General features: G+C 41.7%; 1 protein-coding gene across 1 annotated transcript; it reads left to right on the forward strand.

Annotated features, from left to right (window-relative positions):
- Positions 1-7,183: 7,183 nt before the first annotated feature.
- On the forward strand, positions 7,184-22,429 carry LOC128331028 (vomeronasal type-2 receptor 26-like). The gene is made up of 5 exons (XM_053264393.1): positions 7,184-7,474; positions 13,478-14,356; positions 16,942-17,046; positions 19,141-19,267; positions 21,528-22,429. Exons 1-5 carry the CDS (start codon positions 7,184-7,186, stop codon positions 22,427-22,429), a joined length of 2,304 nt encoding a protein of 767 aa, XP_053120368.1.
- Positions 22,430-25,809: the final 3,380 nt, after the last annotated feature.

Consider the following 25,809-nt stretch of genomic DNA (forward strand, 5'->3'; position numbering starts at 1 on the left):
GATCCACACTTTCCCTACTGAAATCTTTCTAATACCTTCTACACCATGTAAGGCAGTAGAGAGATATAACAACCATATGAAACATGTCATGGTCTGAGGTCTTGCATCTAGAATAAATATGTTAACTTTGGAGCGGCTTATTGACATGGACTTGGCCTGGATGTTTTCTAATGAAAATGTATCTATCGTTTGGAACATGACTGGAGTCTTTTCCGTGAGGACTGTACAGATTCCATGCTTAGAAAGCACTGGCCTCAGTGTTTGTGCAAAATTGTCTCCATTATAATCACCAGCTGTTACGATCCCAATCCAGATCAATTGGAAATGCAAAAGCAGATGGACAATTCCAGCATACTGAAATGCTTCATTGGGGACCATCCAGTAGAAATAAGGGAGTTGGGTTTTAACATTCACCACTAGAGTGAATAGACAATGGGCAACCTAAGCAAAAGAGATATTTATTTTCAAATCAAGGAGCTGAATTGATCCTAAAGAATCACCCCAGATATGTGATGATACAGTATGAAGCCCAGTGGAAAATCCTGAAGTAGACTTCTCCAGTGTATGATGTGTTTGTCACAATGGAACTCTTACTAAATTCCTTCTTTGCCTTGTTGCTAGGATACTATGGACTGTGTACAAGAAAGTTAGTCATTAATAAGCACCATTGAAATTAAAGAGGCATGTTAGTCATCACTAAATCACAATGATTTCAATGGTGCTTTGTGAAGACTGCTTAGATACAACCCTGTATAATTTGAGGTGACATTATTCTACATGGGCAATATTAATGAAATATTAGTGTTCCTAAAGGGTGTATTATGTTATATTTTGATACACATAATTCCTTATTCAGTCATGTCAGACAGCATGGCCCAAGACTTGCATGGCCATTGTTTCCCTATAAGAAGTAGAAGTAGCATTGAAACCACTAGGGTAACATGAAATCAACCAAATGAATCTCACGATATCGTTTAAAATCTTCACACACACACACCCAAGAAGTCTGCAGTTTCTCTTTGAATATTCAATTCGTGATTGGACCAAAGTTTGGTATGAACCATCCTTGTCACATATGTAGCTAGTAGGGGTGTAGCAAGACCCCTGGGAGCCAGGAGATAAAACCTGTGTCAGGGGCCCCCATTGCATGCTTTTCTCACACGTGCCCCTGCACCCAAAGCCACACCCCCTGCATCTGATGTCAGACGCAAGGGGTAGAGCAGCCAACATCTCCCCGCCATTGCCGCCCTGCCCTGCCTCTCCTGCTTATCTTGGCCTTTGAAGCCGGGGGGTGGGGGTGCATGCCCAAGCATGCAACATCCATGGTTGAACTGCACAAGTTCACAGTTTGGCCAGAGAGAAGAGGCCCACTGCCACTGTGCCTGCTGCTTGTCCTGCTGGATCTCCCCCCGGAGCCAGAGGCCAAGATAAGGGGGGCAGGGGCAGTGGTGGCACGGCAAGGCAGGACAGGACAGGGGTGGTGGCAGAGAGGTCTCCTTGGAGTTCCCTGAACCATTGGCCCAGGAACACTTATCCCTGCTTTTCCAATAGATGCTACGGCCTGGTAGGTAGCAACCCAGTTCATTGGCAATACATCAGAATCAAACTACATAATCTCTTGTCAGAATATCACCCTTACATGAAATCATTATATCAAAGCATATTACTTTCAAGTTTAGATGTTTTCGGGACTTCGGAAATAAATCATAACATGCACCCTGTTTCAAATGAAAACTGTAAATTAAACCATCTACAAAATGTTTTCCTCCGCCTAGGTATAGTCTTGAATAACTAGAAGATCAGTTACATCTCCGGCTCCCACTTCCTCTCTCTTGTCTTTCCCAAAACAAAACAAAACAAAACAAAATGAACAAAAAGCCCAAACCAACCAGAAATGATAAATGTCCTTAGGATATTGTGGAAGATTAAAAATTATATTGGAAAATATCCATGACCCACACATTCACTGTACCTGTGGAATCTTGTATATGCCTGATACAGTAGCAGCATAAATTGAAACGTATGAGTTACGTCCCCTGACAACAGATTCTTTTGCTGGTCACATTTGAAGTTGGGGACCAGCCTTCCCCAACTGGAAAGAAGATTCAGGGTGTTCTGATAAGTCATCCTTGCATTTACAAAACTGTCATAAATTTGGAAGCCCAGGCTGACAGAACTTGCTGGTAGTTTTTTGGTACTAAGCTAAAGGAAGAGTAGCATTATGCATAAGAGAAGACAAGTATTCAGCCCTTCATGTAATATCTGTTTGAAAGTATGTTATTGTGTTATCTGTTTGAAAGTATGTTATCTCCAGCCACCATCAGGGCTGCAGATGTTACTAGAACTGAATTTTATATGGCCTATATCCAGAGAAGCTAGCTATGCATATACACTTTTGAAATAACACACAACAACTTTGTCATAACCAAGAAGTTCTAATAATTTCAATAGGACTTGGTCATGGTTAATGTTTCTGGGTACATGATTAAGCCTGTATCTTTAAACCCATATTAAAAATACATGGTATGAGGAGCAGAATCTTCCCTAACTGCTGAGCACATTGATGAACTTCACTGCCATAGTGGGGAAAGTGGGAGAAATAGTACCTAGTTAAAAACAGGCTCTCTCCTCTCACTGGCGAGCTGGGGACTCCATCTTGCCCTCTTCCCCAGCTGGCTCACAGAACATTTAGCTGGCTACTGCTTTATAATAAAATGAATGCATAGATTTCTCACTGCAATGCATTTTAGTTGACAGAAAATCCAAGGATACAATATGTTATGTTGAAAGTACAGTCTCATATATAATAGTCAAAAGAAAAGAATATCTTTGTGATTTAAAATTGATAAATGTAATCACACCAATACATCTGATTGGTACATCTGATAAATGTAATCATACCAATACATATATCAGGATGTAAGAGCATCTGGAACTGATAAACAACAATAAATGGCCCCATATTGTGGTGAGCGGAGATCTTTGCTACCCTCCCAGGCTGCTGCTCCTCTTCAACCACCCTGCCCTGCCCTTCTCCTCCTCCTCTTCCTCCTCCTCCTCCTCGTCTTCTTCAATCACCATGGCTGCCACAGTGCAAAATAAGCTACTTTTTCCTCCTCCCAGGTCAACTGCACATCAAAAGACAGCGGGCAGAGTACCTTTCTCTAGCCCTCTCCTTTCCTTTGCACTTCCTTTTCTACTCCATTTCCTTCCATTTTGGTTGAGACTCCTGCTAGGTTTTCTGATATTATGTAGAACCAAACACACAAGACGAGAAGTGCCTGAATGAACATAGAACAAAATAAGTAGGAAGTAATGAAAGACATGGTGTGATGTCACAAGGGAACAGGTGGAATTATAGAATCAATATACAGAACAGAGCAGGAAGAATCCAGTATGAGAGAAATTACACTACCCACCCAAGTGTGTCTCAGGTGTGGTCATTTTGTACCCCCCATTTTAGATGAAGCATGAGGCTGGGTGAACATTCTGATGGGCTGGGTGGGGGGAGGGCTGGATACAATATGATCTGTACTCAAATCAGGCCATTTGTGCACAAAACAAATCACCCGATTGCAAGTCCCAAAAGTTTTGTTCACAAAACAAATCACCCAAATTTCGGCTCTGAAAGTTTTCTTGTTTCGGACCTCCATATTTTGGTGATCTCCATGTAGTCTCCATTTTGTGTTTGACATCTATTTGAATTTCCCATCTTCAGATCAGTGAATGAAAGCATGGGCTGATCTGCTGACAATTGTCTCTTTATTCCCAATTGGCTCTTTTGGCTCTTGCCACTCCTGACTGATCCCACATTGGCCAGGGGAAAGGTCGAAGAAGGGGAAAGGGTGGGGGGAGTTCAAGGAAGGATTTTCAATCAGATTTAAAGAGGCAGCAGCCACCATTCTGCCTTTCTGCCTCCTGGGAGAAGAGAGAGAGCGAGCTTTGCTTTGCTTTGCCTTGCCATACATGCCAAGCCATTGCCATGCCTATTGCCCTCTGCCTTGCATGCCTGAGCCCAGCCTGCTTTGCCACTCTGCCTGCCTGCCCCTGCTTGCTACTGCATTCCAGCCTGGGAATGTATTATCTGCTGCATTGCTTTTTTGTTTCTGAGAAGAATTCTATTTTCACCCCCTTGAGAGAATCACTGCCTGCTCTGTGCCAGCCACCAGCCCCAGGCCCTATGGCCACTGGCCACCTGGCCAGCCACCCCCTTTCCCACCCCCCATTTCCCAGGCTTTTGCCCCAGCCCCCCTCAGCCCCCCCCCCCAATCTGAAGACTGAAGAAAGAAAAGAAGTCAAGAAGAAGACTGAAGAAGAAAGAGTAGACTCATCAGAGACCAGACCACAGAAGTGGAATACTGGACGCAACGTGGGTGTAGACTGAGTGACTAGTGCCCACCCTCTCTCTCTCTCTCTCTCTCACACACACACACACACACATCATACACACACATGTCTCTGAAATTGTGTGTATTCTTGGTGTTTTTTCCTGTTTGGAGGGAGGTTTGGGGTTGCAATTGAATTTAAAAAGTTGTGTGCTATTTAGAAGAAGTTTTAAAAGGGGTTCTGTATGGGAGGGATCTGCGTTAGCTAGTACTAGTAGCTGGATAAAAGGGTAGCATAACCTCATGGTTTTAAAAAACAATTCTGTCCTTTTTCATATACATATCCCCTCCTAAGAAGGCATCATGTTCCCTTCCCTTTCCTTAGTAACAGGCAAATAGTGCCCCCACAGCCACCTTCCCTAATTGTGCTTGTGCAGGACTGTTTTGGTGCAGGGCTCTTAGATGGGTGATGGTGCCATTCTTGTCAGAATAAGCACTGGCACGGGATGGCATGGGATTTAAAGTGATTTAAATGCCTTTTCCCTGCCTAAGGCAGGTGGACCACTTCAGAAATGCATGATTGTGCTCGGCATACCCCCTTCAAGATTGTGGCCAATTGTGGCTGCTCTGCTGGTGTGCTATGCTTTGTCAATAGTCTGGCTGTGGAGCTTGATGGGATTGGCCTCAAAGGCCAAGCAGCAGGGAGGGACTCCCCTCTCCTGCAACCAGAGATTGCTGGACTATGGTTGGACAAATGTCTGTGATGCGATTTACAGATTGAAATTGAAACTGCGGTTTCATCAACCTCTGGTTTCACATTACATGTGAATGTGGCCATTGAATCATTTGATGGGTCAAAGCTCTTCACCATTGTTCAAAGCTCTTCATCAATGCAGATTTCTTATACCAATCAAAATGCGGGCTGAGTAGCCTACACTGACTGGAGCTTTTGAACACTAATCAAGACCAGCCTCATGGAGAACACATTGTACTCCTTTTGAAGTAAGTGAGGGGAGGGGAGGTCAGGAACACCATTGCCACTACAATCTCAAATATGTACCTTTTTTCAGATTACATTCCTATATTGTGTCACAGTGGGCCTAAATGTCTCACTAAGTTGCAGTAAGTTATAGGAAGATTCACTCTTTCTATTTTTCTCCTGCAATTGATTTCTCACACAGCACAATACTCTGGGGAAATCACACTGAAGCCTGTGATTTTCTCAAATAACTAGAATTCAGTCTCCATCATACCAAATCCCACATGGACTTTCTATGGTTACAAACACAACCACTAACAAGTGCCTGAAAATTATATAAGTTTTCCCTCAGCTGCTGGAGTTGGAGCTATAAAGTAGGGCTTCATCAGTGTTGATCTTTGGCAGTTTCCCTTTTCTCAGAAGACTCTGGACCCATTAAAGGACAGGCATGGTAACGGGGTTCATGGTGGATGACTGATATTAGAAACTTGGTATTCAATGTATATCATCTCCACAGATGGCAAGGATATTTGGTTGGCTTCTGACAATTGTGTGGCTGCAGCAGTGTCAAAATTTGGGAAAGGATGACCATGCCATGTGTACCAGGCCTGTTCTTTTCCAGAATCCATATGAATATTATCAGAGAGGTGAACTAATCATTGGAGCAATTACTACACAGTTTGGCTATATATTTGATAAAACATCCTTCAATGAACAGCTCCAAACAAAGTATCTAAATGAACTGATGTAAGGTGATCATTTTACCCTATGTAACATACATTAAAGGTAGAGGTGTGAGCTGCCATGCACAAGAGCTGCCACGCATGAGATTAGCCATGAGTATGCCTTAGAGAATTAAATATATAGATACATATAAATACATACTTAATAAAATAAGTCATCTAGTTTCCTTTCTTCCCACCACATACCAATTTTTTTCCCCCAGGGTTGTGGTTAATAGGTGAATGTACTGCGAGTCACCAAGTCCGGCCCTATCATGAGGTAGGGTGAAGTGGGTGGCTATAGGTGCCAGATTGTGGGCCAGTTTTTAGCATGGCACCACCCACATAATGGTAAAACTGCAAAAGAAGGCAAAATGGCACCACATTGTTTTTGTGGCATGACAGGAAGTCATGGAACGTCATGCAATGGAAAGAATGGGAAATGATTTTATTTTATTTTTAAAGGAAGGGAGTGGAGTGTTACTTTAGTAGGAAAGAATAGGGTGTTATGCTGTATGGTTATTAAGTAGCCCCAAAACCTTCAGGTTAAGATGAGAGTTAAGATGCTTTACATTTTCACTCATGGTCTAAAAATTATATAAATTGCAAATTAAGGTGCCCATCTTAACTTCCATGCCATATAAGCTGTAAATACTTTGTACAGTCTGGTATATTATGATGGTTTTAGAAATGTGGCTCCATGCACCCCCATTTTGCCTTGATCTTTCAGCTGGGCATTGGGCTGGGGAGGGAGGCATGCATCCTAACAGACATTTAACAGGTGCAGCTTCCCCAATTACTTCCTAGAGATGCCCATGATGAATTTCTGACTGATGCATCTTTAATCAAGGCAAAATGAGAAAATCAAAGGAGAGCATGTGAAAGAGACCTAGGTGTCTTAATGAACAACAAGCATGAGCCAGTAGTGTGATGCAGCTGCAAATATTACTAATACAATCTTAGGCAGCATTTACAGAAGTATAGGATCCAGATCATGAAATGTAATCATTCAAATTTATTCTGTGCTGGTCAGACTTCAGTTCTCTACCCTACCTGTTGAACAATGTTGATAAATTAGAACAAGTCCATATGCTCAAATAGGTAATTGATGGAGGGTTGAATAATTGTCCTACACATAATGTTACCCTAACTTTAGCATGAAGCCAAAGAACTACCAGCATGTCCTGTCCTTGGTATTTGCTGTGAAGGAGATAAATGAGAACCTCAAGATCCTACCAAACATCAGCCTGGGGATCCTCATCTATGATAGTTACTCAAATGCAAGAATGACTCATCAGAACACACTGAAACTTCTTTCCAGTTGGGCAAGGATGGTCCCCAATTTCCAATGCGATAAGCAAAAGAATCTGCTTGCTGTCATTGGAGGACTTGACTCTGAAATTTCCCTCCATATGGCTACTCTCTTAGGCATCTACAAGATTCCACAGGTACAATGAGTGAGTGGGCCATGATGCCTTTTAATCTCTGAGCTTATTTATCAATTTAACATATTCATTATCTCCAGAACACTGCACACATCATGTTAGCCACTGTTATTTCAGGGATTAATTGTGGTTTCTTCTTCCCATGGTATGAGAATAACAAGAGTCTATTGGACGATGTGCACAAACCACAGTTCAAGCACATTTTGGGAACAGGGCCTGGGAGCTTTAAGAAAGAGGAAAGCAGTCCCTTACCTGCTCTCTGCCACCCCATGTAGCTTCCTGCTGGGACAGTTTGCATTCCAAGAAGTCCCATGTGGGATCAACACACACACGGTGTACATGCATGCATGGATGCCATGTGTGCTGACACCACACAGGGCGTCTTGGGATGCATGCCACCCAAGCAGGAAACTACATGGGGGAGTGGAGAACAGGTAAGGACCTGCTCTTTCTTGGGCCTCACTCCTGAAATGCAGTTCATGCACATCCCTTCACATTCTTGAGAAGTGTAACATTTGCTGTTTCTTTTTTTAATCATACAGTTGGGCAACAATAGAAATAAATCAGTTCTGTGGAAGAGGCCTAGGAAGCTATAGCTTAAGAATCCACAAGATTCAAAAACCTGAAATCACACAATGAAGTTGTTTACACAACCATAAGGGAGTGGGCTGAGGGGAAGGCAGAAGCCTACCTGCTCCCCCCAGATGACCAGAGCCTGACAGGGCCCCATTGCCCTCACACCCACATGAGTGGCATGGCAGCAAGCCCAGCAACAATCAGGAGAGGGGGAAAGGCAGCTAGGTTGCAGATATCCTATAATGCACCACACAAGCAGTGTGGTGCATTGGGAAAGCTCCACACTACCTGATTGCTCCTTCCCCCAGCTCCATGACCAAGGAATGATTCTGGATGAAGTGGCAGACCTGGAATGTATTACAGAGACTTGGTTGGGGGAGGTTGGTTGCCCAGTCTAGTCCCAGCTTCTCCCTCCAGGGTACTTGGTTGAAGAGCAGGTGTGGGTACGTGGGCAGTGATGTGGAATGGCTGTGAGAATATCTTCTCCCTGACCAGGATCCCTGTTGAAGTTTCTGACCATATTGAATGGGTGTACTTAAGTTTGGGGACCAGGGATAGTCTGGGACTTCTGTTGGTGTATCGATCACCCAACTGCCCGATGGAGTCCCTAACTGAGCTGAACGACTTGGTCTTGTGTTTGGCATTGGAGTCCCCCAGGCTTTTGGTGCTGGGGGGACTGCAATGTCCACTTTGGGACCAATTTGTCCGGAGTGGCCCAGGAGATCATAGAGGCCAAAAAGGAATATTCTTCACGGTCACCATTCTCATTGTGCAGTGTTGCACTTTGCATAGAGTCAGTGGGGTTCCTTTAAGGGAAATGTAGCCCTCTTGAGTCCCTTCATCATCTTGGAAGGCGTGCACAGATTGCTGGAAGTGTAGCTTTTCCCGGCACTTTCCCTCAGTTCTTAAGAGAAGGTTCAATCTCTCTTAAATGGCCCTCCTGGTACTAAGAAAAGTGCAACATAATGTGAAATGACTCTCAAAGTAGTGAAGATCACTCACTTAAATGAGTAGTTGTAATAAGTTAAGAGGGGAAAGGCAATTGATATATTATTTCTTGCTTACACAGTCAGACAGGTGTTATTGACTGGTATGTTTTATCCAGATATTGAGTCCTTCCCAGGACCTGGGATGGCTGAATTTTATTATCAATGTTGTTGCTGTTATTATTATAGATATCGTCGCAGAATATAGGCTGTTCCCAGTAAAGTTGCTTTTTGTAATTGGCTGATGGGGATTTCTGTGGCCCCTATGGTGCTGAGGTGCTCTTCAAGGTGTTTTGGAATTGCACTTAGGGCACCAATTACCACTGGGATTATTTTGGTCTTCTTCTGCCACAGCCTATCAATTTCAATTTGTAGGTCTTTGTATTTAGTGATTTTTTTTCTATTTCTTTTTCTTCTATTCTGCTATCCCCTGGTATTGCTATGTCAATTATTTTGACTTGTTTTTCGTTCTTCTCGACTATTTTTGCATCTTCATTTTCTACAACTTTTTCAATGTTATGGTCCCACCAATATTTGGCTACGGGTAGCTTGTATTTTTTGCAGCTGTTCCAGTGTATCATCCCTGCTACCTTGTTGTGCCTTTGTTTGTAGTCAGTCTGTGCAATCTTTTTACAACAGCTGATTAGGTGGTCCATGGTTTCATCTGCTTCTTTACAAAGGCGGCACTTGCTGTTTGGTGTTGATTTTTCTACTTTTGCTCTTATTGCATTTGTTCTTAGTGTTTTTGTTCTTGTGCAGCCAATATTAAATCTTCTGTTTCTTTCTTCAAGTTGCCATTCTTAAGCCATTTGCCAGGTCTTGGTGATGTCTGATTTTCCACTTATATTGTGCAAATATTGTCCATGCAGGGGCTTATTTCTCCATTTTTCTGCTCAGTTCTTGACTTGTTCTTTCTTGTAGGCCTGCTTTGTTACATTGGTGTTGAATAGTTTCGCGTTATTGACCACTTGAAGTGCATCTTCTTCACTGTCCTTGATAAATTCTTCAAGGCCTCTTTTCTTCTCCTCTACTGTTTGATGGACTTGCAGCATTCCTCTTCCACCTGAGCTGCGAGGGAGGTATAGCCTATCTACATCACTGCAGGGTTGCAGAGCATGACTGATGGTCATTATTTTCCTGGTCCTATGATCTAGCGTCTCCAGCTCTGCCTGGGTCCAGTCTATTATTCCTGCAGTGTATCTGATAAGAGGTATAGCCCAGGTGTTTATGGCTTGTATGGTGTTCCCGCCATTGAGTTTGGACTTGAGGATTTTTCTAACTCTCCTGATGTATTCACTTCCAATTTTTCTTTTCACTTCAGTATGTGCGATGTTATCAGCCTGGAGAATGCCCAGGTATTTGTAATGTTCTTTCTCTTCCAGGTTCTTGATTTTGCTTCCATTGGGCAGTTCTATTCCTTCTGTTTTTGTTATTTTCCCTCTCTTCATTATTAATGCAGCACACTTGTCTAGTCCAAACTCCATTGCTATATCGCTACTGAATATACGGACAGTGTTTAGTACTGATTCAATTTCTGACTGGGACGTTCCATACAACTTCAGATCATCCATGTACAGCAGATGGTTGATTTTACTTGATGTTTTAGATGTTTGGTATCTGAGGCCTGTATTGTTTAGTATTTGTGAAAGTGGAGTCATGGCGATTACAAACAACAGAGGGGATAGTGAGTCCCCTTGGAAAATACCTCTTCTAATGTTAACCTGTCAAAGTGTCTCGCCATTGATTGTCAACTGTGTACTCCACATGCTTATTGCTTTTTAAAATAGATATCTGGATGTTTTTGCTGACACCAGTTGTTTCTAAACATTTTAGTATCCACGTATGAGGCAATGAGTTGAAGGCCTTCTTGTAGTCAATCCATGCAACACTTAGATTTGTTTTTCTTCTCTTGCAATTTTCTAAATCATTTTGTCAATCAGCGGCTGGTCTTTTGTGCCTCTGGTGTTCGGGCAATTTCCTTTCTGTTCAACTGGAAGCTGTTTGTTAGTTAATAAGTGTTGCATCACTTCATCTGCTATTATTCCAGTTAATAATTTGAACATGGTTGGCAGGCAGCTTATTGGTCTATAATTACTTGGAACTGCACCTTTTGCTCGGTCTTTCATTATGAGATGAGTTTTCCCAGTTGTTAACCATTATTCAATATCTCCTCCTTGCAAAATGTGATTGAACTGTTTTGATAGTTGTTTATGAAGGCTTTTTAGGTGTTTAAGCCAAAAGCCATGTAGTTCATAGTCGCATGGTGCAGTCCAATTTTTAATTTTCTTTGCTCTTTCACTTATTAATTCTGGTGTTATTATTATATCTTGCATTAGTTGGTTACATTTTTTGACCTCTTTTACCCAGCCTGCTTTTTTATTATAATCTATTGGATTGTCCCATAATTTCTGCCAGAATTGCACTGTTTCTTCTTTATTTGGTGTTTCTAGGTTTCTTACAGTTTCTCCTTCTGTGCTTTGGTAGAAACGTTTCTGATTCAACTGGAATTGGAGATTTTGCCTGTGTTGTGTAATTCTGGCTTCGTATCTGCTAATCTTCTTTGACACTGCTGTTATTTGCTGCTTTATTATTTCCAGGACTATTATTTCCAGGATTTTCCTTGAATCTAGATGGTATTTTTGGATCAGATACTGTTTGGTGTTTTCATTTGTCAGCTTCTTGTCTTTCATATCTTTCAATTTACTAGCATCTGATCTAAGCCTGGCGATTTTATTTTCTAATCTAATCTTCCATTTAGGCGACGTACTACTTGCTTTTTAACAGGTCCACTGATCTTATATCTGAGCTCTTGTGTTGTTATTGTTGCTGCACTGTACATGAGTTGGTTAGTTTCTTGCAAATTATTGGTTGTTATTTCTGCAAGTGCAACATTGACATCTTTTAATGCCTGAGCAAGTTGTTTTTTTAGCAACTGTTTTTAGAGCTAGAAGTCAAACCCTGGTGTTTGTTTGGTTCATGTGCTCAGTTATTTTTTGCTTTAGTTCTTGTTGCTTTTCTGTTAAACGGCATTTGGGTTTTTGAGGTGGAGGCAAAGGGGAGGTTGCCTGGTTTTGATTTTGAAACAGTTCAGCAACAGTGGCATCTTCTATTTCCAACACCTCCTCCACCTGCGCCTGAGCAACTTCTTCAGTTGGTGGTAATTCTTCTTCCATATCTTGAGCCTGTGTTGCTCTTTGCAGTTCTTCCAGCTCAACTCCTGTGAATACTTTATTTCTTATTATGAATCTTCTCTGGTCTGCTAGCCTTTGTTCTGTTATTTCTGTATCTGGATGCTTCTCTTTCCAAATTTGGTACATTCTTTTTAAATAACCTCTTCTAGTTGGACTAGATTTGTAATAGCAGATCATTATTTCCTTGTTGGCGTTTTTCGTATATATTTTTCTGGTTAAGTGACGTTTCTTCCAGTAACCCTGCAGTCTCCAGCCCTGGTTGCTCAACTGAAGATCCTGAGTCCTGTAGCCCATTTGCCACCAGATGTCTAGGGACTCCAGCACCTGGTGTGGTCCTTGTTGACCCGAGCGATGACCGATCTGGTATAGATTTATTAAAGTTACTTCTCACCATATTGTTGATGGGAGAGGCACTCTTTGTCTGGCTCCTCTGATGAGACCTGTCCAGTACGGTTGAACCTCTGGAATAGCTCTCACCTTCCTCAGAGCATGCACGCCCCACAACCACGCCAAGGTAGTGCCTCACTGGGGTAATATTGTTAATGGGAGAGGCATTCTTTGTCTGGCTCCTCTGATGAGACCTGTACAGTATGGTTGGACCTCTGGCATAGCTCTCACTTTCCTCAGAGCACGCAAGCCCCATAACCACGCCAAGGTAGTGCCATTATTATTGTTGCTGTTGTTGCTGCTGCTGTTGTTGTTTTCATGCAAATTGTATTATTTTAAATACTAAATTATAGAAATGTATGTTTAATAAACTTAATACGAAAAAAATAGCTTAGGATAAAGATGAAGGAAGAGTTTTTTGAGAATGGCATAGTGACTATAAAGTGAAGTAGAGGCTAATCAATTAATAAAAGGATCAAATTATACTAAGGATAAAAGGATGTTTACTAAGAGCTAGTACTCATAACAGTTGGTCATGTATAATTAAATTCTTTCAAATTCCTTTAATTTAAAGATATTTAGAACTATTTCACTATATAACCATCACACAGTTATGTTCCTCACTTAAGTTTCACTAAATTTCATCCCAAACTTGAGCCCCCAGCTGTTGGGCTACAATTTCCAGCAATCCCAGAGCCAATGGCAAAGGCTGTTGTGGCTGGGGATGATGGGAGCTGTAATCCAACTATATCTGGGTTCCCAAGTTTGAGAACATCTGATCTAAGCCATTTAAGGACCTCTTTCATTACAGATTATCACCAATTTATCCTGCATTGTGAAAATTAAATTCATTTCTATGCACCTAGGTTGCCTACTGTGTGATAGCTCCAATGATGAATGTTAAAACCCAGCTCCCTTCCTTCTACCGGATGGTCCCCAATGAAGAACATCAGTACAGAGGGATTGTGCACTTACTTGTGCATTTCCGATGGAGATGGGTTGGGATCATTGCAACAGAAGATGATAATGGTGAAAAATTTATGCAGACCTTCATACCCATGCTTTCCCAACGTGACATTTGTACAGCCTTCCGTTTAAAGATGCCAACACTATCTCATGCTTTCAAAATCGTGGAATCTTTTGAGACCATGGAAAACCCCACTGTGGCCAAGACAAAGTTACTAATGGACTCCAAAGTCAAAGTAAATGTTGTGAATGCAGAACGTCAGACTGCAGATGGTTTGAAGTGGATAATATATCTGTATTCACTCTTAGAAGGTATTACAGAGACTTCTATTGGTAAAGTGTGGATTATGACCACTCAGTGGGATTTCTCATATGATACCATTCAAAGGAATTTTGCTGTACAAGCTTTCCATGGTGCCTTGTCTTTTGCAATTCACTCTAATGAAGTTCTGGGGTTTCCAAAATTCCTGCAGAGCATACATCCTGACATGCAAAATGGAGATGCTTTTCTCAGGATCTTCTGGGAAGAGGCATTCAGCTGCTTCTTTTCTGACTCCAACGAGGACAAAGAGGGCAGTGATACTTGCACTGGGCAAGAGAAGCTAGAGAACCTCCCTGGGACTCTCTTTGAAATGAGCATGACTGGCCAAAGCTACAGCATCTACAATGCAGCCCATACCATAGCACATGGTTTACAGACGATGCACTCATCCAGTCTCAAACTGAGAGGAACAGCAAGAAAATTTAGATTGACTCCTGCAAATCTGCAGTATCCTCAGGTAATATGTCTCTTGAAAATTCCTCTCTCGTCAATTAACATGTAAGGAGGCACTTACTTTGTGGAGGGCAGTTCCCCACACAATTCTTGTTTGTTCTTGTTCCTTCAACCCTTTCGTCATTCCCATACTGAGCTAGAGAGCTAAAGGCAGCACGAAGATTTCTCCTTTGTTTCCTTCTCCTGAATATTAAATATGTTGGGGCATAGAAGCTTGCAAATTTTATGGGCAAAAACACACAGTCTGGTTCTATCTGTTACGATCCATTACTTTTTTCATAATCTAAGCTTAGGCCTCACTCACTCACTCACTCACTCACTCATTCAATGTCTGACATGAAACTCCCAGACCAAACCACAAAAGATAGAAACACACTGAGGTCATTCACACAGTCAAAAACTGTGTTCTACCCAGGTTTGGGAGTTGTGTGTGCTCCCAGTTTCTGGTTGTGTGGAAGCAAGCTAGGAGGAAAACCTGGGTAGAGGTGCTTGTGTGGAAGCAAGGTAGGAGAAGAAGCTACCTAGGTTTTCCTCCTACCTTGCTTTCACATAGTCACTTCTACCCAGATTCTCTTCCTCATGCATTCAGTTCTACCAACTACCACCTTCAGTCGCTTTGCACCCGCCTTTGCCTGAACTGTCCCTGGGGAACATTGGTTGTTCCAGGAGCCCCAACGTCTCTTTGCCTGCATCAGGTGATATTAAAGTTTACCCCTCGCTGGGCCCATCTCTATCCCTACTCTCCTTTCTTAAATCCAACTGCCTCCCTCTCTAAAAGCCTCTATCTCTTGCCCACCTGGGAATCTATACAATTAGGACTTTAACCTAAAGCGCCTCTTTGCAGTTGAAAATATCTTGAATAGTAATATTGCCTTAGCCAGGAATTTATTTCTGCTTTACCCCTCCCTATAATAAATACTTTCTTGGATTCTGGAACTTAAGCATTGCCTCATTCCAGTCATTTCCTGGGTCCACAACTTTGTGTAAATTAAATTACAACACAGTTTTCTCATACCATGGCCGCACTAGCACAAAAATTGACAAGTTGTTCTGGTAAGAACTAATCTGCCTACTTTCTTTTCACTATATTCTTAATTTAGAACTACCATCCTCACATGTTAGCCCACTTCAGCCTTAAACTTTCACATGTGCACCAACTTGAATTGGGGTGGATGACATCAGCACAAACTACACCATTGAACCATCCCTATGTGCCCCGACACCTGTAGCAAATTTGGTTCAAACTGGTTAGGGGATTCACAAGTTGGCCCACTTGCATCTCAAATGTTCATGCATTCACCATCTTGAATCAGGGTGGATGATATCATTACAAGCTACAGTCTTGAGCCATCCCTATGTGTCCCTATATCTGTAGCAAATTTAGTTCAAACAAGCTTAACCTGCACAGAGCTTGTGTGTGCTAGTACTTCATTGCTCCCCTCACCCCATGCCTCAGCCTTCCTCCCCTCAGAGATCTCTCCACCCTCACCTGAACTGCTCTCCTGATCCACTTCCTCCATCCGGTTGCTTCCATCCCCCTCACCCCTCTTGCTTGTGGCTGCAGCATTGCTGGCACCTATTGGCTAGGCTGCAGCCTCCTATCCCCAGAGACCTCCCCACTCTCACTTGAGCCCTGCTCCTGCTCCTGCTCCTGCTCCTGCTCCTGCTCCTCCTCACATGAGCAGCAGCAGCAGTTGACTGGGACCTTCCTTGCTGCCGCCGCCATGGCCACTCATTCCCCTCAGGCCACTGACAGGCTCGGGCCCATCTCTCGCCCTTCCTTCTTTCTCTGTTCCCCTCCCTTTCTCTCTCTTTCTCTCTCCTCCACTCGCTTTCTCCTGAAGGGGCTCTTTCCTCCCTCACAACCCCTCTCTTCATAAACCCCTGCTCACTATTCTTTTATATATATATAAATTCTTCTCCTCTACAATCAAGAACATCTTCTGACCAGTAGCAGTTGAATTGCTCTGTATCTCTGTATCTGCATATGGAATTCCCCACTGCCCATTCCCCCTGGTGCTTCTGCTCTCACAGGCTCCTCCTCCCTGTCTGCCTATGGAATCCCCACTGTCCAGTCAGGTACTTCTGCTCATGAACTCTAGGGAGAGCTGCCATGCATGGGATGAGCCATGGGCTATGCCTTAGACAATTAAATGTATAGATTGGTTAAGCACCACACAAGTTAGCCTGCTTGTGTCTCAAACATTCATGCATCCACCAACTTGAATTGGGGTGGATTAAATCATCACAAACGACACTACTGAGCTGCCCCTATATGTCACTCACTACAACTGTAGCAAATCTGGTTCAAATCAGTTAGATGGTTCACAAGTTAGGTCATGTGCACCTCAAATGTTGAGGCATTTTGAATCAGGATGGGTGAGATCATCACAAATAACACCGTTGAGATGTCCCTATCTGTCCCTGCAACTGTACCCAATTTGGTCCATATTATCCAAGCATTAGATACATGTACATCTAAAGTTACATGTATTTTGGCCCTTAGAATCACAAAATAAAACAAGCCTCTTCAAAGCCCTTTGAAAATTACATGGATTGTAGAATCTCCCATTGCCTCTTTCATTCTAGTTTCAGACTTTCCTGAGGATCATCTCATTTAACAACAGTGCTGGGGACCTGGTGTCTTTTGATGAGGATGGTGAATTAGCAGCTGGACTTGATATTATCAACTGGGTAACTTTCCCAAACCAATCCTTCCAAAGAGTAAAAGTTGGACATATGGATCCACAAGCTTTACCAGGTCACAGATTTGCCATTAACCAGGATGCTATAATATGGCCCAACCTGTCTAACCAGGTGGGATCTGCACATCAGTTCCAAGATGACAAGCTAAAAGAGATGTGTTTCAATCTGAGTGCTTCATAACCCCTCACACCTTTGAATGGGATTCCATTCAAAAGTATTCAGGATTGGTTCAAAGTATTTTCTTCCCATGACTGAGATCAAATTATGCCTCTTCCTTCCCCTGACAATCTTGTACATTGGACTGTATCCTAGTGTTGTATGCTGAACTATAGTACCAATATTTAAAATTTAGTTTTTTGTACATGGGGAGTGGGGTTTGAGAAGGCTGAAGAATTTGCCTGATGGGAACATAGCGAACGTTTCACTCAATAATGTTTCTTGTATTAGAACTTTTTCTTTCCTTTAACAAGGTTACGAACAGGGGCTCTAAATACCAGAGCAACTGCAGAAGAGCGGGCATGCCTTCCTCTCTTGCTTATGAGATTCCCAGAGGCATCTGGTCGGCTGCTATGGAAAATAGGGTGCTGGACTAGATGGGCCTTGGGCCTGATCCAGCAGGGCTGTTCTTATTTTCTGCAGAACTGCATCATCACATAATCATCCAACAAATGCACAATGAGAAGTTTGTACTGGGAGTTGTTTTTTTTAATTACCATATTTATAAACAACAAACAGGATAAAGGATACAAAAGTTTTGAGCACAGAACCAGTGCAAGTGAGGGCAGACGTGAGTGCTTTTATGAGCAAAGTACTGCTCATAGTACACCATGAAAGTATCCTTTAAAGAAATAGAGGGGCATAGATGTAAATGGACCAATACTGTCTGAAATTGCTCTGCTGGATGACTCTTTGCAGATGCAGTGGTGGCAGAAAAGTGATCTGCTGCCTTGAAAGCCATAGAAGAGTCTTCCTCAGGGGCTCTAATTTTCATTCCATCAGATTTGTCATGAGTTTTCTTCCACTGTGGCACTAACCATCTCCCCAGTCTCTTCATTGTCCCCAGTACCCAGGTTCTGTGGCTGGGGAGAGAGCATTTCGGCATGATAACATCTAGACTTGGAAAAGAATATTTGCCAATGCATTTAATAGAATGGATAGAAGAATTGTCTGAAGTATTTTCTTCAGTTATTATTAATGCATGGGCGAACCTTCACATACAATCTTGCTAGGTTCTGTGCAGCAGCGTGCAAGATCCGTAGTACTATGTCTGCAGGCCATAATCTGTGATTTTAACTACTGGATAGCCTAATATGTCTCTTTATATAATTCTATTTTCTTAGATGCATTTAACTCATAGATAATTAACTTTTAACATTTTACTACTCATCCCATTAGAGTTGTATTTTTTAATAGACCAATTTTTACATATTGCTTATATTAGTTAGTTATCTTATCAATTTAATTACTTATTAGTTAGCTGTCTTATTTTCTAGCTACTTCTCTTTTACCCTTTAGTATATTTTATAGCCTATTTCATACTTTTAGACATTTTTATACTCATTGATAGTTGTAGGCATATATATAGCAACTTTCAATATGGTTCTCTATTCTGCAGTATTATTACCTATGCTGGTCACATTGACTGTAATAAAGATGATTGATTGATTTTTTTAAAAAATGCATTGGCAAATATTCTTTTCCAAGTCTAGGGTTGTCTCCCTGTTTCAGAGGTCAACCAGGGCCTTGGTAAGATTGTCCCCCTGTGGGGAGGAAAAGCTTTCAAAGGTCCCTCTGGATTCATAGGTGGCAGATAATCTTAAATGGACCTCCACCCTTGTGGAGACCTGAGGCTGCAATCTGTCTAAACCCTGCCAGGAATTTGTACATTCTTTTAGAAATTTTGATCATATACCTAGTGATATTTTCCCCCAAATAATTTAGTTTGCAGTCTCTCCAATTGAATTATGATCGTACTGCCCTCCAAGCATAGAGTAAACATATGTGGATTTAAAAATGATATGTGGATATCACTTTGTTTACAAGGTAGAAAATGAATACACTCCCCCCTCTTTTTATATACAGGTGGTGCCCCTTGCTCTTTGTAATGACAACTGCCATCCTGGTTACAGAAGGCAAAAGAAGGAGGGGGAGCCATTTTGTTGCTATGATTGTATTCCTTGTCCAGATGGGAAGATCTCAGACTTGAAAGGTAGGAGAGACAAGCCCTCCCCCCATGTTCCCGTCCATGTTTGGATGCTGGGGAGAGCTGCCTGTAGGCAGCCAGTGAGACTGCAAAGACCTTTGTCAGGGGAGATAGCTGTGTGGGCTTCCTTCTTGACAGAAAGACAGCCCGCACAGCCAATCAGCCCAGAGTGAAGGATGTGCTTCCTCCCTCAACTCCAGTTCCATTGGGCCCAAACTGCAGTGCCAGCATTCAGATGTAATGCTGGGACTGCAGAAATGGAGTTTCCAGCACTTGAACATGGTTCAGAGTGAAATTTGCCGCCCTCAACTTTCAGTTCAGAGTGGAGTTTGTGGAGGGAAACCATGGGTCGCTTTCCCCGGCAAACTGAATTTCCCCTAGGTTGCATGTTCAGGTTAGGAAACTGGAGGTGAAGGGACTTTGAGTTTCTTGTTGTGTCTGAATTCAGCATAAATCTGTGCTTGAGAAAAGTTGTACTAGTGAAAGAAATTTACATAGCCTCACTGAATCATTGAGATGTTCAGAAGATATGATCAGAAGAGATGTTCAGAAGAGATGTTTTTGCACAAGAGTTCACTGCAAGACATATGAGGAATGGCACAGGTTCCACACTTCATTGCATGGGTGCAAAGTTATTTGTACTAATACAGCACTAGTCTGGAACACAAATTCCAGACTTAGCACAACTGGCTAGCAGAACAGCCTTGTGCTAGCACAATATTCTGGCACAAGTACAGCGTTAGGATCCTGAACCTAATTTTCAGATTTGTGAATGATGTGAAAAAAATATATCTTTCACCAGGCCTTCTGTAACACCACCAGTGCAATTCTCTAGAAGGGGATGAAGACATCCCAGTTATGATACAATTGTTTTACACAAATAGAGCAGCAAATAAATGTATTTCATAATGACCAAGTTCCAACATCCAAGAAAATAAAATTTCCACTATGACATGTTGCTCACTCTGTAAAACTGGCTTCATGACCCTAACTTCTGGCATGTACTCATAAATGTCAAAAACCAAAAACTTTGATTGTGAAATTACCAAACATTTCAAGTACGGAACCCATTTTCTAATTCTAAGGTATGAGTTAAAAATAATTGTAGGAACATAGAAAGATGCCTTATACTGAATCAGACCATTGGTCCCTCCAGATCAGTACTGCCTGCTCTGAGTGTCAGTGGCTTCTCCAACCTCCCAATATGCAGATGCTCTTCCCAGAGCGACACTGTGAATCTTATAGTGCTCACATATAGTCTCCCATTCAAATGCAAACCAGGGCAGATGATGCTTAGCAAAGAGGACAATTCATGTTTGCTACCGCAAAACCAGCTTTCCTTCCATAATCCTTATGCCAACTGCATTTTTCCTATATACTATCAGTCAGTCAGTCTTTTTAGTACAGCCAATGGCCAGAATTACAAAAATAAAATCATTTAGAATTAACAACTGATATACTATCAGAATTAATGAGTTTGGGATTTGGAAAGGACTTTGGAGGCCTTCTAGTCTCCAAAGTCTCTGGAGGCCTTCTAGTCTCCAAAGTCTCTGAAGGCCTTCTAGTCTCTAGTCTCTTCAAATCAGGAAGCTGCTTCAATGTTCCTGACACTGGACCATCCAACCACTGTTTGAACATCTAGCATAGGAGACCTCACCACTGGAAAGAGAGCTTAGAGAACAATACAGGTGTCAAGCATCATAAACTACACTAACATTTCAAAGAAAGCTCATTTCAGGGCAGAAACCCAGACATTAAAGAGAGATCCATTCACTTCATTGGAAATAGCGTGATAAATGTAAGAATTGTAGGGGGGAACTCTACAAGATCCCCACTGCTGATTGAGATAATCAGGAGGGGTCTGTCTCTGCGTGCCACCGGTTCAACTTGTGGCAACCTAGAATAGGGCCTTCTCTGGTGTCAACCAGATTGTGGAATGCGCTCCCCATGGATATAAGAGGAGTGTCTTCATTGGAAACCTTCAGGAGAGCCTTAAAGGCCCATCTTTTTAGACTGATTTTTAATGATATTTAGTTTTAATGTTATCTAGATTTAATTGTTATTTTAATCTGCTTTTAATTGGTTTTTTATTTTAACTGTTAACTGATCTTAATTGCTTTTTTTAAGTTAATGTAAACCACCCTGAGTCACCTTTGGAAGGTGGCTCTGTGTATATAAAATCAATCAATCAATCAATCAATCAATCGCTCAATCAATTGCAATGCTGGCATAAACTATTTTGTAATGATTCTCTCCTGTTATTCAGACATGGATGATTGCTACAAATGCCCAGAAGATCAATTTCCAAACAGGAACAGAGATCAATGCATTCCCAAGCTTCTAAACTTCCTCTCTTTCACAGAACCTTTGGGATTCACATTAGCTTTCTTGGCTCTGTCTTTGTTTCTGATCACAGCTTTGGTGCTTGGAGTTTTCATCAAGAACCAGAATACACCCATCGTCAAAGCCAACAACCGGGACCTCACCTACACTCTGCTCATTTCCCTACTGCTCTGCTTCCTCTGCTCCATGCTATTCATTGGCTGGCCTCAAGCAGTGACCTGCTATTTACGACAAGCTGCTTTTGGCATCATCTTCTCTGTGGCTGTTGCTTGTGTATTAGCAAAAACCATCACTGTGGTCCTGGCTTTCATGGCTACCAAGCCAGGATCCAGGATGAGGAAATGGGTGGGGAAAAATGTGGCCAACTCTATTCTTCTTGGTTGTTCCCTGCTTCAAGCCACTATTTGTGCTGCATGGTTATGTACTGCTGCTCCCTTCCCAGATTTGGACATGCACTCTCTGGATGAAGAAATCATTGTGGAATGCAATGAAGGGTCTGTCACTATGTTTTATTGTGTCCTGGGGTACCTGGGGTTTCTGGCCCTCGTCAGCTTCACTGTGGCTTTTCTAGCCAGGAAATTGCCCGACAGTTTCAATGAAGCCAAGTTTATCACTTTCAGCATGTTGGTCTTTTGTAGTGTTTGGTTGTCATTTGTCCCAACTTACCTGGGCACAAAAGGAAAATATATGGTCGCTGTTGAAGTCTTCTCCATCCTAGCCTCTGGTAGTGGGTTACTGGGTTGCATCTTTTCCCCCAAATGCTACATAATTATCCTGAGGCCTGAGTTGAACAGCAAGGATCAACTAATACAAAGAAATATGTAAGAATGCAATTTTATCTCCAGGCTATTGAGGATTGTGAAGAAGTATGATTTGTGGTTCAGTGTTGTTTAGATGGCTTAGATGGCTTTTTTTCCTCCAGAGTTGAAGATGGCACATATAACAACAAGTAAGTTGTCCCCTTTGCTTGTTGCTCCTTGAGGTTGGCATGAGACCATGTTGGCATGTGACCTGCACCCTTACCTAAATGTAAGGCCAAAACCACAAAGTTTGTCGCTGTCGATTTGATTTCATTATCTATTACGTATTTTGAAGAGTTTGTTTGTGAATGGTTGTGTTTGTGCAAAATACGGCCAGACTTCTCTTTTACCTATAGATACCAAAATACTTAAAATAGTTCAATTTGCTACTTTTAACATTGGAATATGCTAGCGGGGAAGGTTTGCCATATTTCCGTGCATATGACACGTGGGTTTTTCAGTTTTTTACAAACAGAAGAGGGGTGGAGATTTAAAGGGCTTCAGACTTTCTAGCAACACATCAACACAGACCATTTCTCATGAAGCATCCTACATCATCCTACAGGATGATGGATATGCATCCTTTTTACTAGCTGATCGTTGTCTAGTCAAAACTCTGTGTGTAGCCAAATTCTGTGCAGCCACATGTAAGATTGGGTCTGAGATGGTTTGAGTTATCGGTATTATAAAGACCCTGACATATTTTGTATTATTTGTATTATCTTTATTGTGATTTGTACTGTCTTTCTTTTGTGTTGCTGCGTCAATGACCGTAATAAAGTATCTATCACAGGTCCAAGCAGCCCTGACCTCCTGTTGGCTCTTGCGTGCTAGAATGCGTTCATCCATCACAGTGCATCACCTGAAAGATTTATGACTCTCTCACTTTTTTGTGCTATAGCTTTTAACTCTTTATATAAAGTTATATAGTCTCACTGTATTTATCACTTAGGCTTTTATGAAATTATGCCTTTTTGTGTCCATTATCCCTTCTTATCCTTTTTATGCCTTTTATACCCTTATGTCTTGTATGCCTTTTTATGTTGTTTTATGCCGTTTTATGTGCTTAAAATGCTTTTTAATGTTTCCTTAGGCCCTTTAATGCATCGTTATGCATCATACTTTGTACTATGTAATCACTCCCTGCATTTTATGCCGGTCTATGACCGTAATAAAAATGATTGATTGATTCAGTGAAAAGGTACACACTATCCATTTGACTTTTAATAGCAATGCTAATGAACTGCAGGCTCTAGTCAAGTGTGGGCTATTCATGTGTGTGGTTAAAATACACGTTGGGTCCAAACTGAATGTGACATACTTGAAAAATCCCTCACAGTCACAAAACATGGCATATATAATTTGTCCATAGCTGTCCAGTGCACACAACTTCAAGGAAACATGGCTACTTTTGACACTAGTCTGATTAAAAAAGCCATGGCACACAAAATGCATTCTGATTTGGCTTTCATGCTAGATTTTAAATACTCTTCAGATGATAAAACACACTTACTTCACACAGCCAAAGTAAGTTTAGCTCAGTGGGACCCCAAGACATTGATTTTGACAGTCTATGTCTCGCTTGCTAAGGTTTTGGCGAAAACCACAGCATATGCAATGTCACAATTGGGACTCCCATTGGCCAATTCCAAATCCTTCATGTTACCAACTGTTCTTTACCATTGGTCAAATTCTTTGCACGTGTTTCATCTGCAGGGCTGCAAATCAGCTCTTAATTAGATTCTTTGTACCAATCCTCCGGAATCATTCCCTGAACTCCAATTTTCAGGTTTTCTCTAACACAAGCAGTATACTATATGTAGTTAATGAAACACATTTCTGTCTGCAAATGCCTTGTTCTCAGGTTACTTTGTCTAATGGTAAGGAGGTTACAATTGAAAGGAAAAAGGGCAATCCTTGTTTTTGTGTTCAATGTCAGAATTGTCAGAAAAAAATAGTATTATTATTATTTCTTGTTTACAGAGTCAGACAGGTGTTCTTGACTGGTTTGTTTTATCCAGACATCAAGTCCTTCCCAAGACCCTGGGATGGCTGAATTTTATCATCAATACTGTTGGTTATTATAGATATCATCGCAAAATATAGACTGTTCCCAGTAAAGTTGCTTTTTGTAATTGGCTGATGGTGATTTCTGTGGCCCCTATGGTGTTGAGGTGCTCTTCAAGTTGTTTAAGAATTGAAGAGCACCTATTTTTATTTATTTATTTATTTATTTATTCATTCATTCATTCATTCATTCATTCATTCAATTTCTATACCGTGTCTGGTACCAACATACCAACATACCGCCATTCCAAAAATGGCTCAGGGCAGTTTACACAGAGAAATGATAAATAAATAAGATGGATCCCTGTCTCCAAAGGGCTCACAATCTAAAATACTCTAAATACTCATGCCAGTACGTGATGTCAGTGACAGCATCACTGATTCGGATTGGATACATGGTCAATTTAATCTAACAGGCTTCCATTTGGAAGACAAACTCAAAATTTTGGAGTGGATGTCTGAACTCCATGATTTGGAAAACCAGATACTGGCCAATGCATGTAAATTCAATAATTCGGCTCAGATTTTGGACCATGTAGCCAAGCTGGTGAAAGTTGAGGGTGAGAAAATGGAGGATGCCACAAAACACTCCTTTTTTGACACACTGTTGGACTGGAGTCCAACAGGAACAGGTTTTGGGTACATGCTCTTGCATCCTGTGGGGTTCCTTTTAGCAGTGCAGGTCATCCTAATGATTTGCATGACTGGAATTTGTATTTGGATAAAGAAAGCCACAAGAGACTTGTGGGTCCGCACTTCAATTTGTAGACAATTTCATTTGATCAGAATGCTTGCTGCATGCATGGCTTATCCTGATGATGACATGTATGCAAATGTCCATGATGCCTTAGAGGGAGAGGATGGCCCTACCCCTGTTTAAGTGCAAAATTGCTGAATGGGGAATAACCCCTGCTAACTTGGCAAAGAGGCACCTTTAAATATGGTGATTCTCTTTACAGGTATTTAGCAGGGGGAGAGTAACTGGCCCTATCCACCCCCAGCACAGTACCTCCAATGACTGTTGCTGGTGTCTATCTTGTGTTGCTTTTTAAGATTGTGAGCCCTTTGGGGACAGGGATCCATCTTATTTATTCTTTCTTAGTGTAAACCATCCTGAGCCATTTTTGGAAGGTCGGTATAGAAGAAGAAGAAGAAGAAGACGAAGACGAAGAAGACGAAGAAGACGAACAAGAAGAAGAAGAACAAGAAGAAGAAGAAGACGAAGACGAAGAAGACGAAGAAGAAGAAGAAGAAGAAGAAGAAGACGAAGACGAAGACGAAGAAGACGAAGACGAAGACGAAGAAGAAGACGAAGAAGAAGACGAAGAAGAAGACGAA

The sequence above is a fragment of the Hemicordylus capensis genome, chromosome 6, assembly GCF_027244095.1.
Source record: "Hemicordylus capensis ecotype Gifberg chromosome 6, rHemCap1.1.pri, whole genome shotgun sequence".
Classification (NCBI taxonomy): domain Eukaryota; kingdom Metazoa; phylum Chordata; class Lepidosauria; order Squamata; family Cordylidae; genus Hemicordylus; species Hemicordylus capensis.